The 27889-nt window shown below is 34.4% G+C and overlaps 1 protein-coding gene across 1 annotated transcript in view; it reads left to right on the top strand.

The window, feature by feature from the left end:
- The window catches only part of DNAH12 (dynein axonemal heavy chain 12), a 299548-nt gene that overhangs the window by 158832 nt on the left and 112827 nt on the right, over positions 1 to 27889 (top strand). The window contains exons 41-50 of the mRNA XM_081284134.1: positions 2817 to 3116; positions 4057 to 4235; positions 4633 to 4825; positions 12965 to 13126; positions 16412 to 16606; positions 21339 to 21472; positions 23336 to 23498; positions 24315 to 24395; positions 24880 to 25056; positions 27242 to 27373. Of these exons, the coding sequence (XP_081140260.1) occupies positions 2817 to 3116; positions 4057 to 4235; positions 4633 to 4825; positions 12965 to 13126; positions 16412 to 16606; positions 21339 to 21472; positions 23336 to 23498; positions 24315 to 24395; positions 24880 to 25056; positions 27242 to 27373 (1716 nt within the window). The remainder of the gene's footprint in view (positions 1 to 2816; positions 3117 to 4056; positions 4236 to 4632; positions 4826 to 12964; positions 13127 to 16411; positions 16607 to 21338; positions 21473 to 23335; positions 23499 to 24314; positions 24396 to 24879; positions 25057 to 27241; positions 27374 to 27889) is intronic.

Consider the following 27889-nt stretch of genomic DNA (forward strand, 5'->3'; position numbering starts at 1 on the left):
CTGATTTGAATATTTTAGGATAAATACTGAGAAGTGATGCTATCTCTTTTATTAATTCTTGGTATAGCTGGTTTTTGATGTTTCCATTCCTAGTCTTTAGAGGAAACTGCATATTGTTTTCTATAGAAATTATATTATACCAACAGTATAAGTGTTTCTTTCTCCCACATCCTCTTCAGGATTTATTATTATTTATATTTGTGATGGCTGCCATTCTAACTGGAGTGAGATGAAATCTCAGTGTAGTTTGGATTTGCATTTCCTGGATTGCTAAAGATGTTGAACATTTTTCGTATATTTGTTGGCCACTTGTATTTCTTCTTTTGAAACATGTCTTTTAGTTCATTTGCACATTTGTTGATTGGATTATTTGTTTTTTCAGTGTTAAGTTTTTTGAGTTCTCTCTACTCTGGATATTAATCTTCTGTTGGAAGAGTAAATTGCAAAGATTTTTCTCCCACTCTATAGACTCTCTCTCTCTACACATTCTTTTTTTCTTTTTGGTGGGGGTTAGTGGCAATTGAACTCAAGGGGACTCAACCACTGAGCCTCATCCCGAGCCCTATTTTGTATTTTATTTAGAGACGGGTCCCACCAAGTGTTTAGCACCTTGCTTTTGCTGAGGCTGGCTTTGAACACATGATCCTTCTACCTCAGCCTCCGAGCCCCTGGAATTACAGGCATGGGCCACCGCACCCAGTGGATTCCATTCACATTCTTAATTGTTTCCTTGCTGTGCAGAAACTTTCTAATTTAATGCCCTCCTACTCATAAATTCCTGGTATTATTTCCTGAGCTTCCATAGAGGAAGCTGTTGTCTATGCCTATAGGTTGGATTGTTGACCCTACATATTCTTTTAGCAGTCACAGAGTTTCTGGTCTAATTTCTAGTACTTGATCCATTTTACATTGACTTTTGTGCAGGGTAAAAAATAGAGATCTAGTATTATTCTTCCACATATGGATATCCAGTTTTGCCAACATCGTTTGTTTAAAAGGCTGTCTTTTCTCCAACATGTTTATGGCACCTTTATAAAGGATTCAGATGACTGTACTTGTGTGGGTTTGTCTCTGTGGCTTCTGTTTGGTTGCACTGGTCTCTGTGTCTCATTTTATGCCAGTACCATATAATTTTTGTTATTATAGCTCTGTACTATAATTTGAAGTCAAGAATCTGCATGTCTCCAGCATTGCTTTTTTTTTTTTTTTTTTTTTTTTGCTTAGAATTGCTTTGACTATTCTGGGTCTTTTATTCTTCTTTAGGACTATTTTTTCTAGTTCTGTGAAGAATGTTGTTGGTATTTTGATCGAGATTACATTGAATATATAGATCACTTTTGGTAATATGTTGACCCTTTTAAAAACATTTTTCCTTAGCCATCTACTTTGATCTTTGTTATCAGAGAAGATTTAAGAACAGCAAACAAATCACAGGCTTTGAAATTAGTGGATCTAAGTAGGATTGAGCTTTGACTACTGTTTCATGATTGATTGACTTGAGCAAGTAATTTGACCTTTTAGAAGCTCAGTTTTTTAATCATTAAAATGGGATATAATATCCACTTCACAAGATTCCTATAAGAAATTCATCCAGAACCAGTATCTGCCATATCATAGGTATTTTCCCAGTTGTTAGGTTTCTACTGTGGTATTTGTTAATTTTCTCCTGTCTTCCCTCTTGTTCTTCATGCTTGTCTTGAAGGAAGGAAGGAAGGAAGGAAAGAAGGAAGGAAGGAAGGAAGGAGTTTATGAATACATAACTTAGAAGTAGTAGTGAAAAGATAATAGATGAATAAAAGCATGGGAGTAGAAAACAAGACTTCCTATATGATCAAAGAAAAGCTCCCTGCACAGAGGCCAAAGCCAGCCTCATATTTAATGGTAAAAAGAAAAAAGTATTTAAAGCAATCAGTGGCAATCTCATCAAACTAAGCTTTCTGGAAGCTTGATAAAGTGGAGTTCATTTTGGGATGACTGCAACAGGAGGCAAAAAATTCCCTAGCTTTATTCTATCAGTTTCTGAGAATACTGTATCTTTTTAAGGTTCTTTTCTCTTTGTTTCAGTGGAAAATTTATGCTGCTAAAGTAGAGAAGCTATGAGCAAAGGGGTAGTACATTTATTTTGATACAGAAAAGTGCTTCTATTTATAAAATATAATATTTATATATCAGGCCTCTATTGGAAAGGTAAGGAGGTTGGACACAAAAAGGATTCCTTTCTTTTTTTTTTTTTTCTCCTCTCTTTGAAGCATTATAGACCAACCAATGTGTGGAAGTTGGGACAAGGGGATGAACCAAAGAATGCATACAAATTTAAAAATATTTTTCTTTGACTTTCTATATTATAGAAGATTTAAATCACCTTTCTTAACAGAATATTGATAGCAATATATACTTCGTTTCCATAATCTACCAGTAAAAATAGAGGAAAGAATAGAAGGACAAATAGTAAAAGAAGGGAAGGGAAGAGAAAGAATCAGTCAATGGGAAATTATTTAATCCTCTTTATTTGGAATGTTTCAGAATGAATTACCTAATTTCACTTCCTACTAAATTTTTAACTATTTAACCCCAGTCACTCATCTTTAAATGGCACAACTGTAATAATTTAGAATCAGAAGTTCCTTTAACTTCATAAAGCCTGGTTGAGAGCTATAGAAAAAAAGAAACATGCTATGTTAGGCTTAGTACTACACAATTTTCCAGGATGATATAATCTGATAGGATAAATAAAATATTTCTTGTATTATTCATTATATTTTCACTGATTATAAGCCTTTCATTTTTGCTTTGTTGTGTTTTTTTTTTGCATACAGATATATAAACGATCCATGGAAAATCTTTTGCCCACTCCTGCAAAATCTCATTATACTTTCAACTTGCGTGATTTTTCACGTGTCATCCGTGGCTGTTTACTCATTCAAAGAGATGCTGTAGAGAGCAAGCACACTATGATCCGCCTGTTTGTGCATGAGGTTCTCCGAGTGTTTTATGATCGCCTCGTTAATGATGATGATAGAAACTGGTTGTTCAAATTAATCAAAATTGTTATAAAGGACAATTTTAAAGAATCATTTGATGGTGTTTTTTTACATTTGAGGAAAGAGAATGCACCAGTGAGTATATTTAGTGATTAAAAAAATATGTCAAGTTAAAGCAATACATTTGCATGAATTGTATTAATCAATTAATTTATTTTTAAAAAAAATATTGCTTTTTTGCAGCATTTGAACCCAGGGGCAACTCCACCAGTGAGCTACATCTCCTACCCTTTTTAAAAATTTTATTTATTTATATTTTATTTTGGCACTCCAGATTCAACCCAGGGGTGCTTAACCACTAAGCCACATTCCCAACCTCTTTTTTATATTTCTATTTTGAGACAGGCTCTCATTGAGTTGCTTAGGGCCTTATTAAGTTGCTTAGGGCCTCATTAAGTTGCTGAGGCTAGCTTTGAACTCGTAATCTTCCTGCTTCAGGCTCCTGAGCTGCTGGGATTACAGGTGTGCACCACCATACCTGGACTTTATTTTTTATTTTTAAACAGAATCTCACTAAATTTCCAAGCCTGGCTTTAGAGTTTCGATCTTCCTGCCTTAGCCTACCAAGTCACTGTTGTGTGCCACCATACCCACCCAGCAAAATGTTGCTTTCTAATGATCATATTCTTGCAGCTTTTCTTATGAATAGGTGTTTATTTTGAGGAAGTTAATCTTCAGAGAAATGAATATAACAGAAGTTATTTAAAGGATAAAACCTTGTATGATAGTAGTTAAGTGATATAATAAAATATGTAACATAGTACCATCCCTTAGTAAATAATAATTGGGAGTCACCCAAGATGATCCTCCAGACTAGGAAAAAAACTTATTTTTACTAGAAATATAGTTTTAGGCATTAATTTTACAAGTATATGATTCCCTACTTAATGTTTAAAACAATTATTGAATTTATAATCATTCCATAACATACATAAAACTAAGTTTTGTGTCATTTCCTTAAATATATTTTAGAAAAAATTTTAAGTTTTGTAATCTGTTCATTTCCATTCTATAGGTGACTGAAGAAGACTTAAGAAATCTCATGTTTGGTGATTATATGAATCCCGACCTTGAAGGAGATGATAGAGTTTATATTGAAATTCCAAATATTCGCCATTTTAGTGACATTGTAGACCAATGCTTAGATGAGTATAATCAAACTCACAAAACGAGAATGAATCTTGTTGTGTTTAGGTACCCAAATTTGATATTAATGCTTAAATTGGTATTTGTAAAATTTTATTTTGAAATATTTAAAATGTTCAAAAAGATATAAAGAAAAATATATTAAATACACATTATACATATATTATATGAGATATTTATTTGAAGTCCCCTGTTGTAGTCTACCCTTCTTCACTGTGTCTCCCATCATAACCTATAGTAATAGTAACTCATGTGTTTCTTTGGACTTTCACTACACCTGTATATTTTCTTACACATCTATGCAAAGTCTAATTTTGCATATTTTTAAAATAAATTTACTTGTGCATATATACAGTATAATATAATTGTTAGAAACATGAAATAAAATGGTAAATATATTTACCTATTTATTGTGATATATAATTAGTGTGGGGTTTTTTCTTAGATATGTTTTGGAACATTTGTCAAGAATATGTCGAAATCTAAAGCAGTCTGGTGGAAATGCTTTGCTTGTTGGGCTTGGAGGAAGTGGTCGTCAGTCTTTAACTCGTCTGGCTACATCCATGGCAAAAATGCAGATTTTCCAACCAGAAATTTCTAAGAGCTATAGTATGAATGAGTGGAGAGATGATTTAAAGGTAAAATTATGAAGAAATCTAGCATCTAAAATTATAATAATGTGTACTTTTACCCATATAGAAAGAAATATCCTGTGTAGATGTATACTGAATACACGGATGATGATAATACTGTCCATTGATCACCTACTACGTGTGCTGAACACTGTCCTGAGCATTTTATCATATGATCTTATTTTATAGGCACAACAGTATGAGCACACTGAAACAGAGGGAAGTGATGCACAGTAGAGCATGGCTTTCTGATTCAAGTCTTATTCACTATACTATTACAACTGTTGCTGCTGATTCTATCTTTACTCTAGTTCTGGGAGGATTTATTTTAGATAAATATGTGACTTCCAGTAGACAACACGAGCAGTATGGGCTAGGGATTTAGCTCAGTGGCAGAGTACCTTGCTAGCATGTATGATGGTTTGGGTTCAATTTCTAGCTCTTCAAAAAAAAAAAAAAACCTCATAATTGTTAGACCACGATGCAAGAAAAGACCACTGACTCCAATTAAAATCAAATTTAAGCAAGCTTATTATTTCACCCTGCTGGGCTGCCTTTCCCAACAAAATCGTGGGAGCCAAGGACAGCCCTGCACCTTTCTTGCAGCCTAGCTTTATAGCCCAAAAAGTTAAAATTGGGGGAGGGCGTTACAGATAACAAAACTCTGACGAACATAACATAAATGCTAGTTTACATTTTTGCTAGCCCCGACATTAGAATTTATGAAAGTCATTAGAGCCTCAGAGAGGGTCGTTATCTAGCCAGGGAAGGCCAGGATTTATGAGGTGTCACTAAGGTTTAGGAAAGGGTTGTTATCTGGTCAGGGAAAACCGGGCATGGGTGAGTTCAAGGCATGGGTAGCTTTACACCATCAACTTATGGCCAGGCTATACAGACATCCTAATATTTTTACAGAAAACAGAAATGAATCCTTCATAACTTGTGACAATCTACAGAGAGAATTAGGCTAGGTATATCAATAATGATGATGATAATGATGTATTAGTAATTTCTTTAGAGCTGTGTTGCTGTCCTAGCAACCAAGAGAACAGTGCAGTGCATATTTAGCGTTTTATACTTAATTTACATATGGATCTACAGTCTTCTATAGAGACTTCAGTACAGAGATGACCCAAAAATGGCCAAAAAAGAAAAGAGAGAGAGAGAGAAGGAGAAGTAGAAAGGAGATGTTGTGGACTTCTTTCACTTTCATTGGACCATACCCATTATATAGTTTTTTAATATTGTTAGTTGTTAATGGACCTTTATTTTATTCATTTATTTATATATGGGGCTGAGAATCAAATCCAGTGCCTCACATATGCTAGGTAAGCACTCTACCCCTGAGCCACAACCCCATTAAATCTTTACATATTAAAAATTAACATAGAGAGGGCTGGGGTTGTGACTCTGCAGTAGAGTGCTTGCCTAGCACATGTGGGGCTCTGGATTTGATCCTTAGCACCACATAAAAATGAATGCTTGGAATAAAGGTATTGTGTCCAACTACAACTAAAAAAATAAATATTTAAAGAACATTAGCATAGAGAATTACTTTTTCTTGGCTAGTAGCAGGTAGAAATGGTAGAACTGAAGGAGATATCAAAGAGTTCCACATAGACGTGAAAGGAAAAAGGATATATTTATATCATTTCCTCTTTTTTTTCATGCTTTAAAGGAAAAACTTTTATATGTTCACTGCCTAATAAACTAATAGACTTAGAAAGCATAATACTTACGTATTGATTCCTTCAAAGTAGCAAAAACATTGAACCTTGAAGTCAGATATACTCAATTTTAACTTCTGCTTTGCATGATTTGTTAGCTGTGTTGTCTTTGCATATTTTAATTTTTCAAATAAATTTAATTGTTCATATATATAGTATAATATGATTGTTATAAACGAGATAAAATGGTAAGTATATTTATATGTATATTGTGATATATAATAAGTTTGGGTTTTTTTGGTAGATATGTTTTGGAATATTTGTCAAGAATATGTCAAAATCTGTGTTGTAATGGAGTTTCTATGAACTTATCCATTTATTCTGGGTTACTCAATTTGTTGGTACTCAGTTGTTTATAGAATTCTCCTGTAATCTTTTTTATTTTGTGGCATTGGTTATAGTGACCTCTTTATTTCTGGGTATGTATTTTCCTTTTTTTATTAGTTGTTTTTACATGACAGGGTATATTTTGACATACATACATGGGATGCAACCCATTACAATTTTGTTCCCATTCTTGTGGTTGAACTTGATGTGGAGTTACACTGGTCTTGTGTTCATATATGAGCATAGGAAAGTGATGTCTGGTGCATTCTATTGTCTTTCCTATTACCACCTCCCCTCCCGTCTCTTCCCTTCATTCCCTTTATCTAATTCAATGAATTTCTATATTTCCCCATCTTACCCTCCCTTGTTATGGGTTAGCATCCACATATCAGAGAGAACATTCAACCTTTGGTTTGGGGGGACTGGCTTATTTCACTTATCATGATAGTCTCCAGTTCCATCCATTTACTGGCAAATGTCATAATTTCATTCTTCTTTATAGCTGAGTAATATTTCATATATATACCAAAGTTTCTATATCCATTCTTCTGTTGAAGGGCATCTAGGCTGGATCCCTAGATTTGCTATTGTGAATTGAGGTGTTATAAACTTTCTCTGCTTCCTGGTCACCATTTAATCTGCTTCCCTCTCCCACACTTTTCCGCCATGATGTCCTGCCTCACCTTGAGCCCTGAGGAATAGAGTCAGCTGTCCATGGACTTAGACCTCTGAAACCATGAGCCCCCAAATAAACCTTTGCTTCTCTATAGTTGTGCTGGTTGGATCTTTTAATCACAGCAGTGAAAATTCTGACTAACTAGGAATCAATCTAACAAAAGAAGTGGAAGACCGACCTTTACAATGAAAACTACAAAATACTAAAGAAAGTAATTGAAGAAGACCTTAGAAAAGATACGACCTCCTATGTTCTTGGATAGGCAGAATTAATATTGTCAAAATGGGGCTGGGGTTGTGGCTCAGCAGTAGAGTACTTGCCTAGCATATGTGAGGCCCTGGGTTCAATCCTCAGCACCACATAAAATAAATAAATAAATAAAGGTATTTGTCCAGCTACAAATAAAAATAAATATTTAAAAAGTCAAAATGGCCATACAACTAAAAATGCTATACAGATTTAATGCAATTTCCATTAAAATTTCAGTGACGTTCTTCATAGAAATAGAAAAAAGCACTCATAAAAGAGGCCAGAATAGCCAAAGCAATCCTTAGTGAAAAAAGTAATGCAGGAGGCATCACAATACCAGACTTTAAATTATACTACATAATCACAGTGTTGGCACAAAAATAGAATTGAAGACCAGTGGAACAGAAGACTAAGAGACATACCCACATAAATACAGGTGTCCCATACTAGACAAAGGCGCCAAAAACATTCATTGGAGAAAAGATAGCCTCTTCAACAAATGGTGCTGGGAAAACTGGAAATCCATATGTGCTAGATTGAAATTGAAACCCTGTATCTCACCCTGCACAAAACTCAAAGTGGATCAGGGACCTTGGTGTTAGACCAGAAACCCTGTGCATACTAGAAGAAAAAGTAGGCCCAACTCTCAATCGTATCAGCTCAGGAACAGACTTCATCAATAAAACTCCTAAAGCACAAGAAGTAAAATCAAGAATGAATAAATGGGATGGCATCAAATAAAAAGCTTCTTCACAGCAAAGGAAACAATCAAGAACATGAACAGAGAGCATACAGAATGGGAGAAAATCTTTCCCACCTGCATCTCAGATAAAGTATTAATTTTCAGGATATAAAAAGAACTGTATTTTCCTTTTAGTAACCATTGTTATTATATGAAACAACTTAAAGTTCTAACAGTCTATTTAAAACTGATAAATTCAACTGCATAGAAAAATTTTACTCAGATCCACACTTTTCCACTTTGTTATTGATGTCACAGAGTATATCTTCATAAATTGTGTGCCCATTAACATACATTTATAAGTTTTTATGTTTTTATGCTTTTTTCCTTTTGGAATTAAAACTAGATTTGTGCACCAAAATTACAGTAATGAGGATTCTCTGTTTACTGTTACTGGAAAATTGATACTTTTGTATGGCTTTAGGTTGCTGTCTAGGTCCTTTAACTTCAACTTGAAGGACTCCCTTTAGTATTTGTTTGGGGCAGATCTAGTGGCAATGAACTTATTTATTTGGAAAGGCCTTAATTTCTCCTTCATTTCTGAAGGACAAGTTTACCAGATATAGTATTGGTTGACACATTTCTTCTTGTAGCACTTCGAATATATTACCCGACTTCCTTCTACTATATAGGTTTCTGCTGAAAAATTCACTGATAATCTTGGGGAAACTCTTTTATACATGATAAGTTGCAGGTTCTTACTGCTTTCAATACCTTCTCTTTGTCTTTGACTTTTGAAAGTCTGATTATAATGTTTCTCAGTGTAGTCCCTTTTAACTTATCCTAATTACTATTCATTGAGTTTCTTGACTTTGTATGTCCCTTTCTTTCCTCAGATTTTGAAAGTCTGGGGGCATTATTTCTTCACATTAACTCTGCCCCTTTCTCTCCCTGTGTCCTTCTGGGGTTCCCATAATATATATGGTGGTCCACCTGATAACTTGTTTTCAAGTTAGCTGACTCTTTATTCTGTCTGATCAATTTAATGTTGAACCTCCCCCTAAGGAATTTTTCAGTTCAGTTATTGTACATTTTCAGATCCATAATTTTTATTTGATTAGATTTTTTAGTTTGTATTTCTTTGTGGATATTATCATTTTGTTTTTCTGGTTTAGTTTAGTTGACAGTATTCCTTTTTAGTTCATTGAAGTAGTTATTTTAAATTCTGTATTAGGTATTTTATAGATCTGTATTTCCTTAGGGTTGGTTTCTGAAGTTTATTTTATTTCTTTGCAGGCCATGTGTCCCTGTGTCTTTGCATCCTTTGGATCTTCTATTGATATTTTGGCATTTGAAAACACAAGCTACTTCTCCCAGTCTTTATGACTGACTATAGGCCAGGGAAGACCTTTACCAACCAACCTGGATCTCTAGCCTAAGACCTTTCAGACTTTTTCTTAGAATGTATCTTTTTGGGGGTTGTGTGTGTTTGTATGTAGACACACATGTGCTTTTTAAATTTTCTTTTTTAGTTTTTAATTTTTTAGTTATATATGACAGTAGAATGTATTTATGCACTTTGATATATCATACATAGATAGGATATAATTTCTCCTTTTTCTGAGTGTACATGATGTAGAATCATATTGGTCATGTAGTCATATGTATACATAAAGTAATAATGTCTGTTTCACTCTACTATTCTTCCTATCCCCACATTACCTCCCTTCCGCTCCCTTTACTTCCCTCTACCTAATCTAAGATAACTCTATTCTTCTCTAGTGCCCCCAACACTTATTGTGAGCTAGCATCCACATATTAGAGAAAACATTCAATCTTTGGTTTTGAGGGATTGGCTTATTTCACTTAGCATAATATTCTCCAGCTCCATCCATTTACTGGCAAATACCATAATTTCATTCTTCTTTATAGCTGAGTAATATTCCACTGACTTTATATACCACGTTTTCTTTATCCATTCATCTATTGAAGGACACCTATGTTGGTTACATAGTTTAACTATTGTGAATTGAGCTGCTATAAACATTTATGTGGTTGCATCACTGTAGCATGCTGATTTTAAGTCCTTTGGGTATAGACCGAGGAGTGGGATAACTGGGTCAAATGGTGAATCCGTCCCAAGTTTTCTGAGGAATCTCCATATTGCTTTCTATAGTGGTTGCACCAATTTTCAGTCCAACCAGCAATGTGTGTGTGCCTTTTTCCCCAACATCCTTGCCAACATTTATTGTTGCCTGTATGCTTAATGATTGCCATTCTGACAGGAGTGAGATGAAATCTTAGTGTAGTTTTGATTTGCATTTATCTACTTGCTAGAGATGTTGAATACTTTTTCATATATTTGTTCATCAATTGTATTTCTTCTTCTGTGAAGTGTCTGTTCAGTTCCTTAGCCCATTTATTGATTGGGTTAATTGGTTTTTGGTGTTAAGTTTTTTGAGTTCTTTATATATCCTAGAGATTAATGCTTTATTGGAGGTGCATGTGTTAAAGATTTTTTCCCATTCTGTAGGCTCTCTCCTCACATTACTGATTGTTTCCTTTGCTGAGAAGAAGCTTTTAAATTTGAATCCATCTTATTTATTGATTTTTTATTTTACTTCTTGCACTTTAGGGGTCTTGTTAAGGAAGTCAGATCCTAGGCCTACATGGTTAAGATTTGCACCTACTTATTCTTCTGTTAGGTGCAGTGTCTCTGTTCTAGTGCCTAAGTCTTTGATCCTCTGTAAGTTGATTTTTGTGCAAGGTGAGAGATAGAGGTTTAATTTCATTTTTCCAGCACTGTTTGTTGAATAGGCTGTCTTTTCTCCAGTGAGTGTTTTTAGCACCTTTGTCTAATATGAGATAACTGTATTTGTGTGGGTTTGTCTCTATGTCTACTATTCTGTGCCATTGGTCTACATGTCTATTTTGGTGCCAGTACCATGCATGTGCTTTTATTCTAGTGTATGGAAGAGTTTTTTGACTGTCTTAATTTTCTATTCTCAGGCCCTTTTGTTTTTTGTTTTATACCTTTGATTTTGATCTCTTGCTCCCCTTGCTGCTGTCACCCACTAAGGCACATGCCTGTTTTCTATGGTGTGGTGAGACTGGGAGAATAATTCCCAAATCCTGCCTCCATATTTCACTTGAGTTCAGTATTCTGATTTGTCCTAGGGCTGTCTCACCTGGCTTGGAATTGTGATAGGAATAACACCATAGGTAGGATATCAGCTTGGAGATACTCCTAAGAGGATCTGAAGATTCCTAGTCTGTTCTCTTGATGCTGCCACTTGCTATATTTTTCATTTGTAAAATTTGAATAATACAATCTGTTCTATAGATTATTGTGGTTAAATTGTACAAAGTATTCTTGTAATATGCCTGACATATAATTACTACTTTGAAAATGTTAATCCTCTTTTTATTGGGAGATAGTTTCACACATGTTTGAATACTAATTTTACATATAGTAATGATCATGGCAATAAGTTAAAACTAATTATGTTGTATTTTCTATTTGTTTAGATATATTAATAAGTATAAAACTGATATGATTAGATATAATACTTCTTGAAAAACTACTAGCTACTCTGGTTTTGATGATAGAAAATTATTTCCAGGAACAAATCAACCTACATATTAGAAAATAGCTTTACTAGGAAAAGATAGTTTTATACAATTAGAAAATATTGAATTCTTGGGGGAGCGGGTACTAGGGATTGAACTCAGGGGCACTCAACCACCAAGCCACATCTCTAGCTCTATTTTGTATTTTATTTAGAAATAGGTTCTCACTAAGTTGCTACATACATAATTAACAAACTGCTCAGAAGTTCCTGAAGTTTTAACAGTCTGTTCTAACAAGACTATACAATCAGTTCCAGCACACTACTGAGTCCATATCTTTTTATCAGTTGGAAATTTTGATTGCAGTTGATAACCAAACAAAAATAGTTCATAGTAGTTTAAGCTAAAGAAGAAGTTAATAACTTACAAGATTCAAGTGTCTGTAGGTAGATTGACGTTTGATATGGCTGAATTTAGGGCCTCCAATTATGTCTTCAGTAATTATTCTTTTCTACTACAGCTCTTATTCTTTTGTCTTCCTTCTCCAGCAGGCTTAATCCATGAGGCAAGTACAATTGGCTTCATGAATTATTGGCCTTTGTATCCTCCATCTCAAAACAAGAAAACTTTTTGTTTCAACTCCATCTCAGGCCCCGAAGCAACACTATGACAGGGTTCTGCTTAAATAATGTGCCTTCTTCTGAATCAATGTCTATGCCTAGGGGATTGGGGAAACTGACTAGTTTGGATAACCCACCTAGGGAATGAGAGAAATGGAGACTTGATTGATAGCCCCACCAGAAGTAGGGAGACTTATTGTCCTTAAAAGTGTTGTCAAAAGAAGGAGAAAGGGAGGGAAAGAAAACCAACATAAGTCTATCACATTCTACTAATAAAGGCATTTTACTTTTAAGGGTCTGTTGAAAAATGTGGGCATGAGAGGCCAGAAGACAGTCTTTCTAATTACAGACACTCAGATTAAAGAGGAAGCTTTTCTAGAAGATATTGACAGCATGCTCAATACTGGAGAAATACCTAACATCTTTGCCGCAGATGAAAAACAAGAAGTAATGGAGGTAAAAACTTTTGGGGAAGTGCTGCTCTTACAATAGCAGTTTTCTCATCTTGAAACCTTTCCTCTGTTATTCAGCATAAATATAGTTTGCTCAATTAAAAATTTAAAGTAAATTGAACAACAGCAGATGAGGTAGAGAGGGAAGATGGGAGGGGAGGGGAGGGGGGATAGTAGGGGATAGGAAAGGTAGCAGAATAAAACAGTCACTAATATGCCATTATGTAAAAATGTGAATGTGTAACCGATGTGATTCTGCAATTTGTATTTGGGGTAAAAATGGGAGTTCATAACCCACTTGAGTCAAATGTATGAAAGATGATATGTCATGAGCTTTGTAATGTTTTGAACAACCAATAAAAAAAGGAAAAAAAAATTAAAGTATATTAATTTAATACATCATTTTGGTGAATTTTGAATGCATCTACCATGGTTACAAGGTAGAATTTTTATAATTCTTATCTTCATAATAATGGAAGTTTGTTTTACCTGTTTGATATTATTTTAGCATGTGTTATAAATGATTAGGGAGTTTAAACTCGTCTCTTAAATTGATAAAAGTAAACATGATTTTAATGCTATTCTTTTAGCTTTATGGCTTAACTCTGGTTAGTAAAAGTTTTTTAAGATTTAAACTACTTATCTTATAGTTCTGATATATCTGAAAGTCAGGTTTATGATCTAATTGATGAAAAATACACTTATGAAGCATCTACTACTGTCAGATGTCACATACTTTGATCCCAATCTTTCCCACTAAGATCTCTGCTAGTGATTTTTCCCTTCCTCATTAGTATAACTGCTCTTATCTACAGAATTTATCACTCAAGCTTGGATGTTTCATTCTCAGCCTCTAGTAATAGTACCTGGAGTGGAATGAATTCACCCTTCTTTGTAATAGGAGCACAGCTAATAGTTCCTTGTGCATAGAGTTGTTGAAGTCTGAGACTCAAAGAAAATGAAACATTTATATAGTGTTAGGCACTTAGAAAGCCTTAGCAGTTATGGCTTGCTTATGTTGAAGAAGAAGAAAATAACAGGGAAAAATTCAAGTTATTTGCTTTTACCTGGGCGATATCAGGAATGTGGAGAAGGTTGCCGATGAAGGGTAATTCTCACAGGAGAAATTCACCCTTCTTATTTACACTCAAAGGGTTGTTACCTTGGAAGAGTGGGATTTCCTAAGCTTTGCCAAGCTCCCCTGGTTACTTTAATAGTTTTGTCTTTTCCTTCTATCAGTTCAATACTAAACCTTTCCATTCCTTCACTCTTTCTCATATATTCGCATTATATATATATATATATATATATATATATATATATATATATATATATATATATATATATATATATATATTTGTTTTGTATTTTTGTTTCTTTTGTTGACTAGGCTGGGTTCAAACTCTGGTGCTCAAGTGTTCCTCCTTCCTGAACATCTCAAGTAGCTGCAACTACCAGTACACACTACCATGCATGGCTTGTATCTGTGTGTTATTTAACACAAAATTCCTCCATTCTTTCTATGCACCACCACCCCCCAATTATGGACCAGCATCCACTTACCCAAGAAAATATTTGGCTTTTGGTTTCTTGGGATTGGCTTACTTCACTTAGCATGATATTCTCCAACTCCATCCATTTACCTGCAAATGCCATAATTTTATTCTTTTTTAATGCAGAGTAATATTACATTGTGTATATATACCACAGTTTCTTTATCCATGCATCTATTGAAGGGCATCTAGGTTGGTTCCACAGTTTAGCTATTGTGAATTGAGCTGCTATAAACATGAGTATGGCTGCATCACTGTAGTATGCTGATTTGGTATTGACCTTTGGGTATTGATGGAGGAGTGGGATATCTTGGTCGAATGGTAGTTCCATTCTAAGTTTTCCAAGGAATCTCCATACTGCTTTCCATAGTGATTGCACCAATTTTCCATCCCACCAGAAATGGCATATACCTTATTTTTAAAAGTTGTATGAAATTCCAATATATGGATGTTTGATGTTTTTAACTAGTTTCTTATTGACTCTTCTTGTTTCTGTTGGTTTTCTTTTCCTCTTACAATGTTGAATTATAGTTCTTAATCTATAGCTTGGTGAATTTTTGAGATCCTCTTTTGAAGTAAATTCTTGGCAAATATTTGTTTTTATTTTTATTAATATTTTTAGTTATACATGATATTAGACTCTATATTGATATATTTATACAAGAATGGAATATATCATATTCTAATTAGGATCCAAGTATTGTGGTTGTACTTGATGGTTTCACTGTGGTGTATTCATATATGTACATAGGAAAGTTATGTCAGATTTTCCACTCTTTCCTATTCCTATCCCTGCTCCCTTCCCCCTTCACTGACCTATGTTTAATCCAATGAACTTCTGTTATTCCCCTCCCCAACTCATTATTGTGGATTAGCAGTCACATATCAGAGAAGACATTTAACCTTTGGCTTTTGGGGATTGGCTTATTTCACTTAGCATGATAGTCTCCAAATTAATCTATTTACCAGCAATGTCATAAAGTCATTCTTTATGACTGAGTAAATACTTCATTGTGTGTGTATACCACAATTTCTTTATTCATTCATCTGTTGAAGGGCACCTAGGTTGGTTCCATAGCTTAGCTATTGTGAATTGTGCTACTATAAACATTGATGTGGCTGTGTCACTGTAGTATGCTGATTTTAACTCCTTTGGATATATATATACCAATGAATGGGATAACTGGGTCTAATGGTGGTTTCATTCCTAGATTTTTTTAAGTTGTTGATGTACCTTTATTTTTTATTTATTTGTATGTGGTGCTAAGGATCAAACCCAGTGTCTCACACACGCTAGGCAAGTGTGAGCCACAGCACCAACTCCCTCATTCCTAGTTTTTTTAAGGAATCTCCATACTGCTTTCCAGAATGGTTGTACTAATTTGCAGTATGAGTATACCCTTTTCCCCACATTCTCACCAACATTTATTATTACTTGTATTCTTGGTAATTGCCATTCTGGTTGGAGTGAAATAAAATCTCAGTGGAGTTTTAATTTGTATTTCTCTAATTACTACAGATGTTGAACATAAATGTTTATTTTAAATTATTGAATTTGGAATTGGAAGAGATTTTGTAGATATTAATTATGCCAAAGCCATTCTGTTGACATAAAAGCAAAAATTTAAAAATAGTTATTGGAAGTAATAAAACTTCTTCTTGTTCTAATATACATTAATCTTGTTATCAGCAAATCTATTATTATTTACAAGTTTTTATTTTTTTATATTCTTTAGGGTGTTCGTCCAGTAGCTCAGGCTGGCAGTAAACATGAAGAACTCAGTCCTTTAGCACTGTTTGCTTTCTTTGTGAATCGCTGCAAAGATAATCTTCATATTGTAGTGGCCTTTAGCCCTATTGGAGATGCTTTTCGAAATCGCTTGAGACAGTTCCCATCCCTCATCAATTGCTGTACCATTGACTGGTTTCAGGTTTGTAATTTTGGTGACAGAGTGGATAGCTAACTCTTGGAATTTTACTTAAGTCTTATTTAAGCTCAATTAATATATATTCTGTGGTTTTTGGTAAACTACTATAATAACAAGCATAGTGCTTAGCAGAGGTACATGTTTTCCACAAGGAGCTCATATTCTTAACTAGAAGATATGAAAAGCAATTAGCAGTCAAAATTAAAGAGCCATAATGTTCGGATACAAAAGATACACATATAAAGACAGTAAATTTCTGAAGTATGAATTACATACAGTGGTATATTAGGAACTAATAGGAGATTATACAAATGATTAATAAAATATATAATTACATGATTAATAAAAATTAATTTATGATATTAATTTGTTTTATTACTTTTAACTTTATTATCAATTTTATGTTTTAAAACTAATTCCATTTTAAAGTTTATATATGTGTGTGCGTGTGTTTTGCCTTAAAAGGTCATAATTAGTTTTTATTCTAATATATTGGTTTATATATGCATATATGTACATATACATATGTACATGTATATTAGTTTATATGTATTCTACTATATTAATAATATATAATATGTTTTAATATTATGTTATATAATGTATATTCTAATACTAGGCAATGTATAATTCTAGAATATAAATATTATAAATATATTTGTATATATACATGTGTATGGAGAGGGAGGGAGAGAAAGAGAGAGAGAGAGAAAGAGAGAGAGAGAGAGAGAGATTGACTGATTATGAGAAATTGGCTCATTTGATTACAGGGCTGACAAATCCCAAAATCTGCAATCTGCAAAACTGGAGTCCCAGAAGGGTCAATTGTGTATTTCCACTCTGAAGGCCATTAGGCTCAAGACCAGAAAGAACTACTCTTTTACTTCAAGTCTGAAGTCAGCAATAAAACCAATATCCCAGATTGAAGTTAAATAAAAAGGAGGATTTCCTCTTATTTGAGAGAAGTTCAATATATTTGTTCCATTTCAGCCTTCAGCTAATTGGATGGGGCTCACTGACCTTAGAAAGCACAACCTGCTTCATTAGTCTACCAATTTAAATGAATTAATGTAAAAACATCCTGACAGAAACACCTAGAATAATGTTTGAACAAATATCTGGATACCTCATTGCCCTGTCAAGTTGATATATATAACTAATAATCATGAGAGGATAGCATGTTCAGAGGCAGAAGGATGGAGGAAAAATGGCTCATTTGGGCAACTTCACCTAGTTTGGTATAGCTGACTAGTAATGAAGGCCCCAGGAATTAAGTTGGAGTTTGGATGGGTGCCAGGTTATAAAGGAAATTATAACAAAGATGTCATAGTGGCATTAATATATTTTTAGCTAATCTTTATTTTAGGGGAAACAAAACACTTGGAGGTTGTATGGTAGAAGAATTGGATTTTGGCAAAACAAGAGACAGAAAGATCAATTGAGCAGCAATTTTAGTAATGTTGGCAGCAAATGATGGTATTAATTTGTCATCACCTGTGTAGGAGCGCTAAATATCAATAATCTTGAAAACAGTAGTTCATGATGCCTTCTACTTATTTGTTTTATGCCCAAGAGAATGTGGACTATACATTGAACCTGGATAATTTCTTTTAAAAGTTAATTTCGGAACTAATTTATCATGAATTTTATGTTTAAAATCTAATTCTGACCTTTTGAGGATTACATGCATGTTTTATCAGTGGATGTTCTAGTGTGTTCATACAGTAACAGAAACTATGTGAAACAATTTTGCTTTATGTAAGCTATATCTTAGTATTGCTTCTATTAAGTAGACAAAATCCAAAACCATACAAACATAATCTGTCCAACCATAGTCTTCTTTTATAAAATCTTATAAATACAGTTCTGTAACTTCTGGGTGTTTTTTTTTCCATAACCATGATATTTGCAGTTCTATTATAAGTGAGTCATACCTACTGGGAAAATTTTGAAGAAAATGAGTCTTGAAAATAAGGGATATTAAATAGTCAACAGAGAGGAATAAAGACTTTACTGGGGAGAGGGCTGGGATTGTAGTTCAGAGTTACAGTGCTTGCCTAGCATGTATGAGGCACTGGGTTCGATTCTGATTCTCACCACTATATATAAATAAAGTACATTTAAAACTAAAAAAAAAAAAAAAAAAAAGAACTGAGGAGAAAGAGCCTGTGTCAGTGGAGCTAATGGCATTATTTGGGACTTGGGTTTGTGAAACTCAGGAAGTAAGTGTAAACTGCTATGTGTCATGTACCCTCCCACCCCATGGCTGAGTGGTTCATTTCTAATCATGAAGGTTTAATACCATTTGTAGCCATTAATTTTTTTTTTTTAGTTTTAGATTGACTGCATGCCTTTACTTTGTTTATTTTTTGTATGTGGTGCTAAGGAACAAACCCCAGTGCCTCTCACATGCTAGGAAAGCACTCTGCCACTGAGCCCCAGCTCAGAAGTTAGAATATTTATGATTAAAAGAAAACTAATAATATTACTATGTCTTCCCAAAAAGGGATGTATCATCTCATATAGAAAGAAGTCAAAAGTATCTCCAGTTTTACTTAATTTATAGGCTCAACCATGTTATCTGGGATCCAGGTTCTTTCCATCTTTTTGCTCTACCATTCTCAGTGTACTCTGTTTCATTTATTATCGTGACAAAATGATTGCTGTAGCTATGGGGATCGCACCCTTAAGAAACAAGGTTGAGAGACCTGAAGGCCCTTTTCCTACTGCGTCATTATACACATGAACCACCCAGCCACAGGGTTGGGGGGGGAGGATTGTGAGGTCAAAGCCAGCCTCAGCAACTTAGCAAGGCCCTAAGTCACTCAATGAGACCCTACCTCTAATAAAATATTTTAAAAAGGCGGGGGATGTGGCTCAGTGGTTAAGTGCCCCTGGATTCATCCCTAGTACCAGGGGGAAAAAAAAAAGAATCACCCAGAATACCAGAATACAAAGAGAGGCTTTTAAGAATTTAATGATTTATTCTTTATTTTACAAAATTTCTTCATTCCTAATATAATAAATCCTAGAAGTCTCTTTTAGGTTTAAAAAATGTATCAGAACAATAATATTGCATGAATGTAATCTATTAATAAAAATCTATATAATGGGACCGGGTGTGGTGGTGCATGCCTGTAATCCCCAGTGGCTTAGAAGGCTATGTCAGGAGGATCAAGAGTTCAAAGCCAGCCTCAGCAAAAGTGAGGTCCTAAGAACTCAGTGAGACCCTGTCTCTAAATAAAGTACAAATTAGGGCTGGGGATATGGCTAAGTGACAGAGTATCCCTGAGTTCAATCCCTGGTCCCCCCAACCCCCTCCCCAAAGTATATAATGGCAATATGTGCTTAAAACTTTTTTACTAATAGGTTGCTTCATCAAAAAGATTGAATTTGGGGAGCTGGTGTTATAGCTTAGTGGTAGAGCTCTTGCCTCGTACATGTGAGGCACTGAGTTCGATCCTCAGCACCACATAAAAATAAATAAAATAAATAAAGATATTGTGTCCATCTTAAAAAAATCTTTAAAAAAAAAAGTTTGAATTTGGGACTGGGGATGTAGCTCAGTAGCAGAACATGTTCCCTCATGCTTGAGGCCCTGGGTTCAATCCCCAGCACTGCAAAAAAAAAAAAAAAAAAGTCTAAAAATAAATATTGTTTTTTCTAAAAGAAAAACAATTACAAGCCTTTTATTGAATCTAAATTAAAGGAAATCTGAGAAAATGAAAGTTACTCATTAACATTTAATTAAATATTTGTTGCGAAGTGTTCTTTTAGGGACTGAAGGTATAGCACTGAGAAAAAGTCCTTGCTTTCATGAATTTTACAATTTAGTTCAGGGCTGAGGGGTAGACCAACAACAGATGAATAAATGATATGCAAAGTATTTGTAAGTACTAAGAATAAAACTGATTATAATGTTCAGAGTAATAACAGAAGGAATGCTATTTTAAAAAGAGTGCTCTGGGGGCTGTGGATGTCACTCCTTGCTAGCACATATTTAGCATGTGTAAAGCCCTGTGTTTGATTCCCACCACCAAAAAACAAAAACAAAACAGCTGAAGGTAAGCAAAGTGGTTGGTGTGTTTGTGGCTTTTTAAATAAAGCATCAGTATCCCACGTTCTTTCTGCTTTATTATCTTTAACATGTGATTTTCATTCTCAAGGTCAATTTATAGTCTGTAAGATGATTGGTAGACCTCGAGTTTTCATAACTGTAGTCCAGACAACAAGTAGAAGAATAAAAATAGGACAAAAAGTATGCAGACCAACTCTGTAACCCTCTAAAGACCTTTCTCTGACATCCTACCCAACAACTGCTTATGCTCTTCTGAATTACAAGGGAATCTAGCAATTGTTGTCTTTTAGCTGGACATATTGCTATCCAGAATAAAATCTTCCTAAGAAGATGATGCTGGGTGGACAACTAGAATTTTTGCCACTGGCATGCATTCAAGTAAAAGAGTTGGAAAAGCAGTGTAATATGTCTTTAATATTTAAAATATCATTGATTCTTCATTTATATTGTGTTATCTTTTTTAATTAATTCATAAAAATACTTATTAAATCTTTTATAAACCTAATAAATATTGTGAACTCAGTCCTCCTTATTCTATTTTTCTCCTTAAGGCCCTAATTTTCTCAATCCCAAATTCTTTTTCTATAGGAATTCACTTATATAGTTGGATTGGGACTGCTCACCTTTAATTTCATAACTTTTCCCCCCCATTTTTAGCCATGGCCTGAAGATGCTCTCGAACTTGTAGCTGTGAAATTCTTAGAAACACTGGAGCTTACTGAAGTCGAACGAAGAGAGATAGTTCCAGTCTGTAAACACTTTCACACCTCCATTATGGACCTTTCGGAGAGGTCAGTAGTAATAACTTTTAAAATGACATTAATGCCTTATAGTTTAAAGCATTTCTTTCTGCTAAAGTCCAAATTTTTAATATACTTTTTATTTCTTCACATTCTTTCTGATCATTTAATTAGTCAAAACCTTCAATTAGTCAAAACCTTCAGCCTGCAAATAATAGAAAACTATTTGGTCTAGCTTTAATAAAAGGGGGAATTTTATTATAAAGATCCAGGGGTGTTTCACAAAGCTTAAGGGGAAGTATACAGCTGGATCTTAGAAGTAACTGGAAAAGCCTGGTGCGGTGGCGCATGCCTGTAATCCCAGTGGCTCAGGAGGCTAAGGCAGAAGAATTATGAGTTCAAAGCCAGCCCCAGCAACTTAGCAAGGTCCTGAGCAACTTAGGGACACCCTGTCTCTAAATAAAACATTAAAAGAGCTAGGGATGTTGCTCAGTGGTTAAGTGCCCCTGGGTTAAATCCCTGGTATCAAAAAAAAAAAAAAAAAAGCAATTGGAAAAGCAGGTGTTAGAAAGCCATGGGTGGGGAGGGGGCTGGGGTTGTGACTCAGTAACAGAGCGCTTGCCTAGTACTTATGAGGCACTGGGTTTGATCCTCAGCACCACATAAAAAATTAAAATAATGATATTGTGTCTATGTATAACTTAAAAAACTTAAAAAAAAATCAGGACCCCAGAATGTCTAGTTTTTCTTTTTCTTTTATTTACCTACTTTATTTTTTTTTCTTTTGTTGTTTTGTTTTCCTGTTTCTTTTGTTAATAATTTTTTTTAGTTGTAGTTGGACACAATACCTTTATATTATTTATTTATTTTTAATGTGGGTTGAGGATCGAACCCAGCGTCTCACACGTGCTAGGTGAGCACTCTACCACTGAGCCACAACCCCAGCCCTGTTTTCCTGTTTCTCATCACTGCTTCTCTCTGGGCATCTGCTTTCTTGTCTCTTTTTGTAAACTGCCTGGTGTACTTCGCAGTACAGTTGGAAGAAGCTGGCTACCTCTCAGCTCTCCAGTTTACTTCTTGCAGTTACAGTTATAAAGAGAGACTAGAAGGTCATTTCTAGCTCCTTATTCCAAATTTATTCTAAATAAATGATTAGTCTTGTTTGTGTCCAGTGCTCAACCCTGGCCTGATCAGCTGTGGTTAGAGTAGCAGGTTTTGTAGATCAAACATTGTTGCCCAGGCACCAGGTAGAAGTTCTTAGAAAGAGGGGGCTAGTTGGGGTATAGATACTTCTAGAATATCCTTTCTAACTCTGTTCATCTGACATACTCATCTCAAGGATGAGTAACCCTAAGTACCCATGTTATATTGCCTGTCCAGAATCAAATAGCCAGCACAGTTGGCTTAGACAGTGGCTGTAGTATGCTATAGTTCATTACTTACCATTAAATATCATTGTGTGGTAGTCTTATAATTTTGGATTTATAACATTCAAGCATTGTGTAACATACTTGTGTCATGGAATGATGCTTGGAAATTTGTTGGAAATTTTCTCTTTCCAATTCTACTTGCCTATCTCTCACAATATCTTGGGTCACTTACAGGTTTAGATCCCAGTGAATAAAATGTTAGGGAGGAAAAAAGTCTGTATTGTTTGTACAATAATTCACTTTTTGCAGACATCTTCACTGGTTTATGTTTTTAAAATATGTCATTCTATTTAATATTTTGCAGATAAGAAATTAGGATATGGTTATGTGCAGAATTCTGGAGTCTTATAAAGTTCAAGTACTTAGCACTTCTACATAAAATTTGACTTTCATTCTTAAATGTTTGTTGTTAAGGCTCTGTTGAATTTACCTCTTTATGAAACTTATTACTTACAGGAATATATGTTACCTGTCTCTCTTTTAGGTTCTTGCATGAGTTAGGAAGACATAACTATGTTACTGCTACTTCTTATCTTGAACTTATTGGTTCATTTCGACAGCTTTTGACTAAGAAGCGACAAACTGTCATGGAAGCAAAACAACGATATGTAAATGGTCTTGACAAATTAGCTTTTGCTGAGTCTCAGGTAAATTTGATGAGCTGCTCAAAATGGTAATATATACTGAGAAATACAAGAAATAATAACAAGAGCTACAATTGAATGGGAATTTGTTATATGCATGCTTTTCACATGCATTCTTTCAATTATTCCTCATAACAACTCCATAAGATCATCACTATTATGATTGTCATTTTACAGATAGCGTTACATTAAGAAACATTCATTAAATTGCCCAGACCACACTGTTTTATTTTTAGTTAACTTTTTGGCATTTGAGAAAATATAAAAAGTCTGTGTTGACTTTTTATTAATTATAAGATTTGGGTTTTTTTTAATCAAGTGCTGGTAATACTTATTAGTATTAGTTTAGTATAAGTAATAGAAGTTTTTGTTGGTTCATCTTTGCACTGTATACCATAATAATGGTATAATAGGGATACCTGAGCTACCCACTTGTTTTCTGTCTGCATTTCTTCCATGGTAACTGCATTCTCCCACTAGCCTGTCATATATTCAAGAAGGAGAAAAAATTTTTAAGATTTTTTTTAGTTGTTGATAGGCTTTTATTTTATTTATTTATATGCAGTGCTGAGAATCGAACCCAGTGCCTCACACATACCAGGCAAGTGCGCTACTGTTGAGGTACAACCCAGCCCAAGAAAATATTTTTGTGAGAAAAACTGGCTACATTCTCATCATTTTGTTTATCATACAAAGAACTGTAAAAACATTAAGTTTTTCTGCCCCAATACTTTATGATATGTTCAAATTTGTATTTTCTATGTTTGATTTTAGTAGCTATGATAGCAATGGAAACTTAATGACAAACTGTCTATTTAGGTTGGTGAAATGCAAATAGAGCTTGTTCAGTTACAGCCCAAGTTGGAGGAAGCTAAAATTGAAAATGCACGTATGATGCAGGTAGAGTATCCTGAATGTTTTTATTGCCATCAAAGGACAATTGAAATATGTTAAATTTGTCTTGAAGATAAGCCCTCTCCCCCCACTTTTATCACTAGATCCTAGGGACTTAACCCTTTTCTGTCTCACTGGGTCCCGTGTGAGTTCATTTTTTAAAAAAAATTATTATTATTATTGTAGATTTTTACAATACCTTTATTTTTATTTATTTATTTTTATGTGGTGTTGAGGATCAAACTCAGTACCTCACACATAATAGGCAAGTGCTCTACCACTGAGATACAACCCAGCCCAATTTGTTTTTGAAGAGGTGTGAAGCCCATTTCCAAAATAGCTCACATATATTTGCATTTCTCATTTTACCCTAGACCTTTCTAGCCTTCAAAATAATATGTTGGATGACTTATTTTTACATATTCTTTTGCCTCTAGGATTGAGAGAGCAATTGGATGCTTGCAGAATTGTCTTTATTTTTTTTCTTTAGATAATTGAAATAGAATCTGCAGAAGTGGAAGCAAAAAAAAAGTTTGTGAAATTAGATGAAGAGATAGCCAGTGGAAAGGCTGAAGAAGCCCAAGCTCTAAAAAATGAGTGTGAAAGTGATCTAGCTGAGGCAATTCCAGCCTTGGAAGCAGCTCTGTCTGCACTGGATACACTTAAAGCAAGTATTTGAATTAGTCACTGTGTTTCCTCAACAAAGTGAAACTATACAGGTCTTTGGTTAGTTACACATAGTTCTGTTTCTTTAGGTGGTATTGTTTTTGCTCAGTCAAATGAAACTTGTCTCTTGACAGTTCTTTGATATATTGTTATATGTTTGCTTTTCATTTATTATTTCTAATTTTCAATCAGGATATTCCATTGAGAATAGAATGAACAGTCTCTGAGAGGCAAATGTGATTCTGTACAGGGACCAGGAAGTACATGTTAAAAAGAGTGGTTACACAAGGTCCTGGATTCAATTACTAGCACCGAAAAAGAAAAAAGAAAAAGATTGTGTTGTAATTTCTTCAGTCTTTTCTCTACATGTATGCACAGAAAAACTCAAAAGTTATTTCCGATGCACCTGTCTGTACCACAATGTGTTATATAGTCGTTTTGACAGGCTCTTTAAGCAAGACCAGAATAACCTCACCAAAGAGAACAGGAGAGAGAGCATCTGTTGACTAGGGAAGCCCAGTGTAACATGGGAGCTCAGGATATTCAGACAACACCCCCCCCCTTTTTTTGTTGTTGCACCTTCTTTCCTAATCAGTGCCCTAACTTTTATGTAATAGACCTGAAAGACTGAACTCAGCCTATGGGTAATTCAGTATCTCAAAGGATTAAGCTATGTCTTGAGGTTACATCGGTTTTTTAGTAGTTTTAAAATGAGATTATCTTAGAGCGTTTATAGAAACTTCCTACTGTTTTGTGTCATGAACCAGGAATTTAAAAATGAGTTGGTTATTTTCTTTCTTTATGCTCTCCAGCACATTTAAAAGCCATGTGCACTCTATAGTCTTTCTTCATTCCTTTCTTAGAGCTATTTATCACAGCAACCACTCAGTTTGACAAAGCCTTGTTTGTTTGTTTTTTAAGAGAGAGAGAATTTTTTTAATATTTATTTTTTAGTTTTCGGTGGACAAAAAATTTATTTTATTTGTATGTGGTGCTGAGGATCAAACCCAGCACCCCGCACATGCCAGGCGAGCGAGTTACCACTTGAGCCACATCCCCAGCCCCAAAGCCTTGTTTTTTATAGGCACTCATTTCTAGACATCCAAGACCATTATTTTAAGGAACAGTTTTATTACTATGTTCCATGAACTTTTAGCACTCCCTCTTCTGATACAGGATTCTTGATGCCTTCAAACCCCACCAGTTCAGTTCATTAATCCTAAGCTCCTCTTTGCTTATGAGTGTGTTGCTTGTACCCTTTCTGGTATGCAATACCATATTATATAATTTAGAATTCAGTTGCAGGGAACAGAGTTGACTCTATTTAGAACAAGTAGATAAGGATTTTTAAAGGGAATTTTATAAATGGATTGCAGAATTATTGGAAGAGCTATAGAAATAGATACTATATTAAGCCACTAGAAATGTCTCACAAAGCCAAATTGTTGACATTGTGTACTAGATTAACTGTTCCTCTGAAAAGGTAGCCAACAGAGCCTTTCTACAAGCTACACTGCCTCCACTATAATCCATATCAAGAAAATGGATACTTCACACTATCACTTTCCCCATTTATTGTCTGAATTCTGGTTTCACTCAAGTTATCTGATTGTGGGAAATAATTCTCACCCAGAGCTCTAGTTGCATGTGAAAGAAAGATATGTAGATGTTAATTTTCCAGCATTTGTATCATTGCAAGAAATGTCAGAAGGATATTTATGTGGGAATGGGTAATAAATAAGTGAATCTCTAGTGTCTGTCATAACAATAAATGCATTTTTAGAAATTAAGTTTAGAAGTGGGACCTATTTCATTATTTTGTCAATAAAACTAATGTATATGGGCAAATACAGAAATAAATCTTTATCTAAATCAGGGTTCTTAACCTGAGTTTTAGATAATGGAAGCTTGGGTATGTGATTGTACATGGGTAAAAATACATTTTCTGCAAGGTTCAGAGCTGTCATCCTCATAAGAATCTATGAACCCCCAAACATTAGAGAACACTAGTCTTAACCTGTGATAAATACTGTTTTGGTAATTATTTCATAACCATACAAAGCAAAATAAAAAAATCACAATTTTGAATGAAAGGGTATATTTCATTATTCCCCAAAATTACTTTAAAAACTCTCCTTATTTGAAAATAAACTATTCTGAAGATGTCTTGTTTTCTTTTGGTTTAGCCATCTGATATTACAATTGTGAAATCAATGAAGAATCCTCCATCTGGTGTTAAACTAGTTATGGCTGCTATTTGTGTCATGAAAGACATAAAACCAGAAAAAATTTCAGACCCTTCAGGAACTGGAGGGAAGGTAATAACTGGGCCCAGATTCAATCATATTCCTGAATATATAGGACTTGTTTGTAATATCAATATCAAATTAAATATCAATAGTACTTAATCCAGGAAAGAAATATTCCTTTCTAGATTGAATAGATGGAGAATTATCTGTAGAAACACTGTATTCTAGGGAGTATAGTGTCTGGAAAATGTGATTCCAATTGCTTCTGTATCCTTTTCTGTCTATACAGGTCTCCCTGCCATCTTGGAGTTAGAATTGAATGAACATTGAGATACTTGTACATTTGTAGCTAAGATTCTTGAGAATGTGATACATACCATATAGGTTATATTTCTGAACATTCAAAATATACTGTTAAATAAGCAGTATAGTGAAGTTGTTAAAAGCATGTGTTCTGAAGCCAGAATATCTATATTGAGAAATCATGAAACTCCTAGCTGTGTAATCTTATACAGGATGCTTAATCTCTGTGGAATTCTGTGAAAAGACATCACGGTACTAATGTGAGCATTAGAGTAATTAATA

Source organism: Spermophilus citellus, assembly GCF_964194105.1.
Source record: "Spermophilus citellus genome assembly, chromosome: 3".
In the NCBI taxonomy this organism is placed as follows: Eukaryota; Metazoa; Chordata; class Mammalia; order Rodentia; family Sciuridae; genus Spermophilus; species Spermophilus citellus.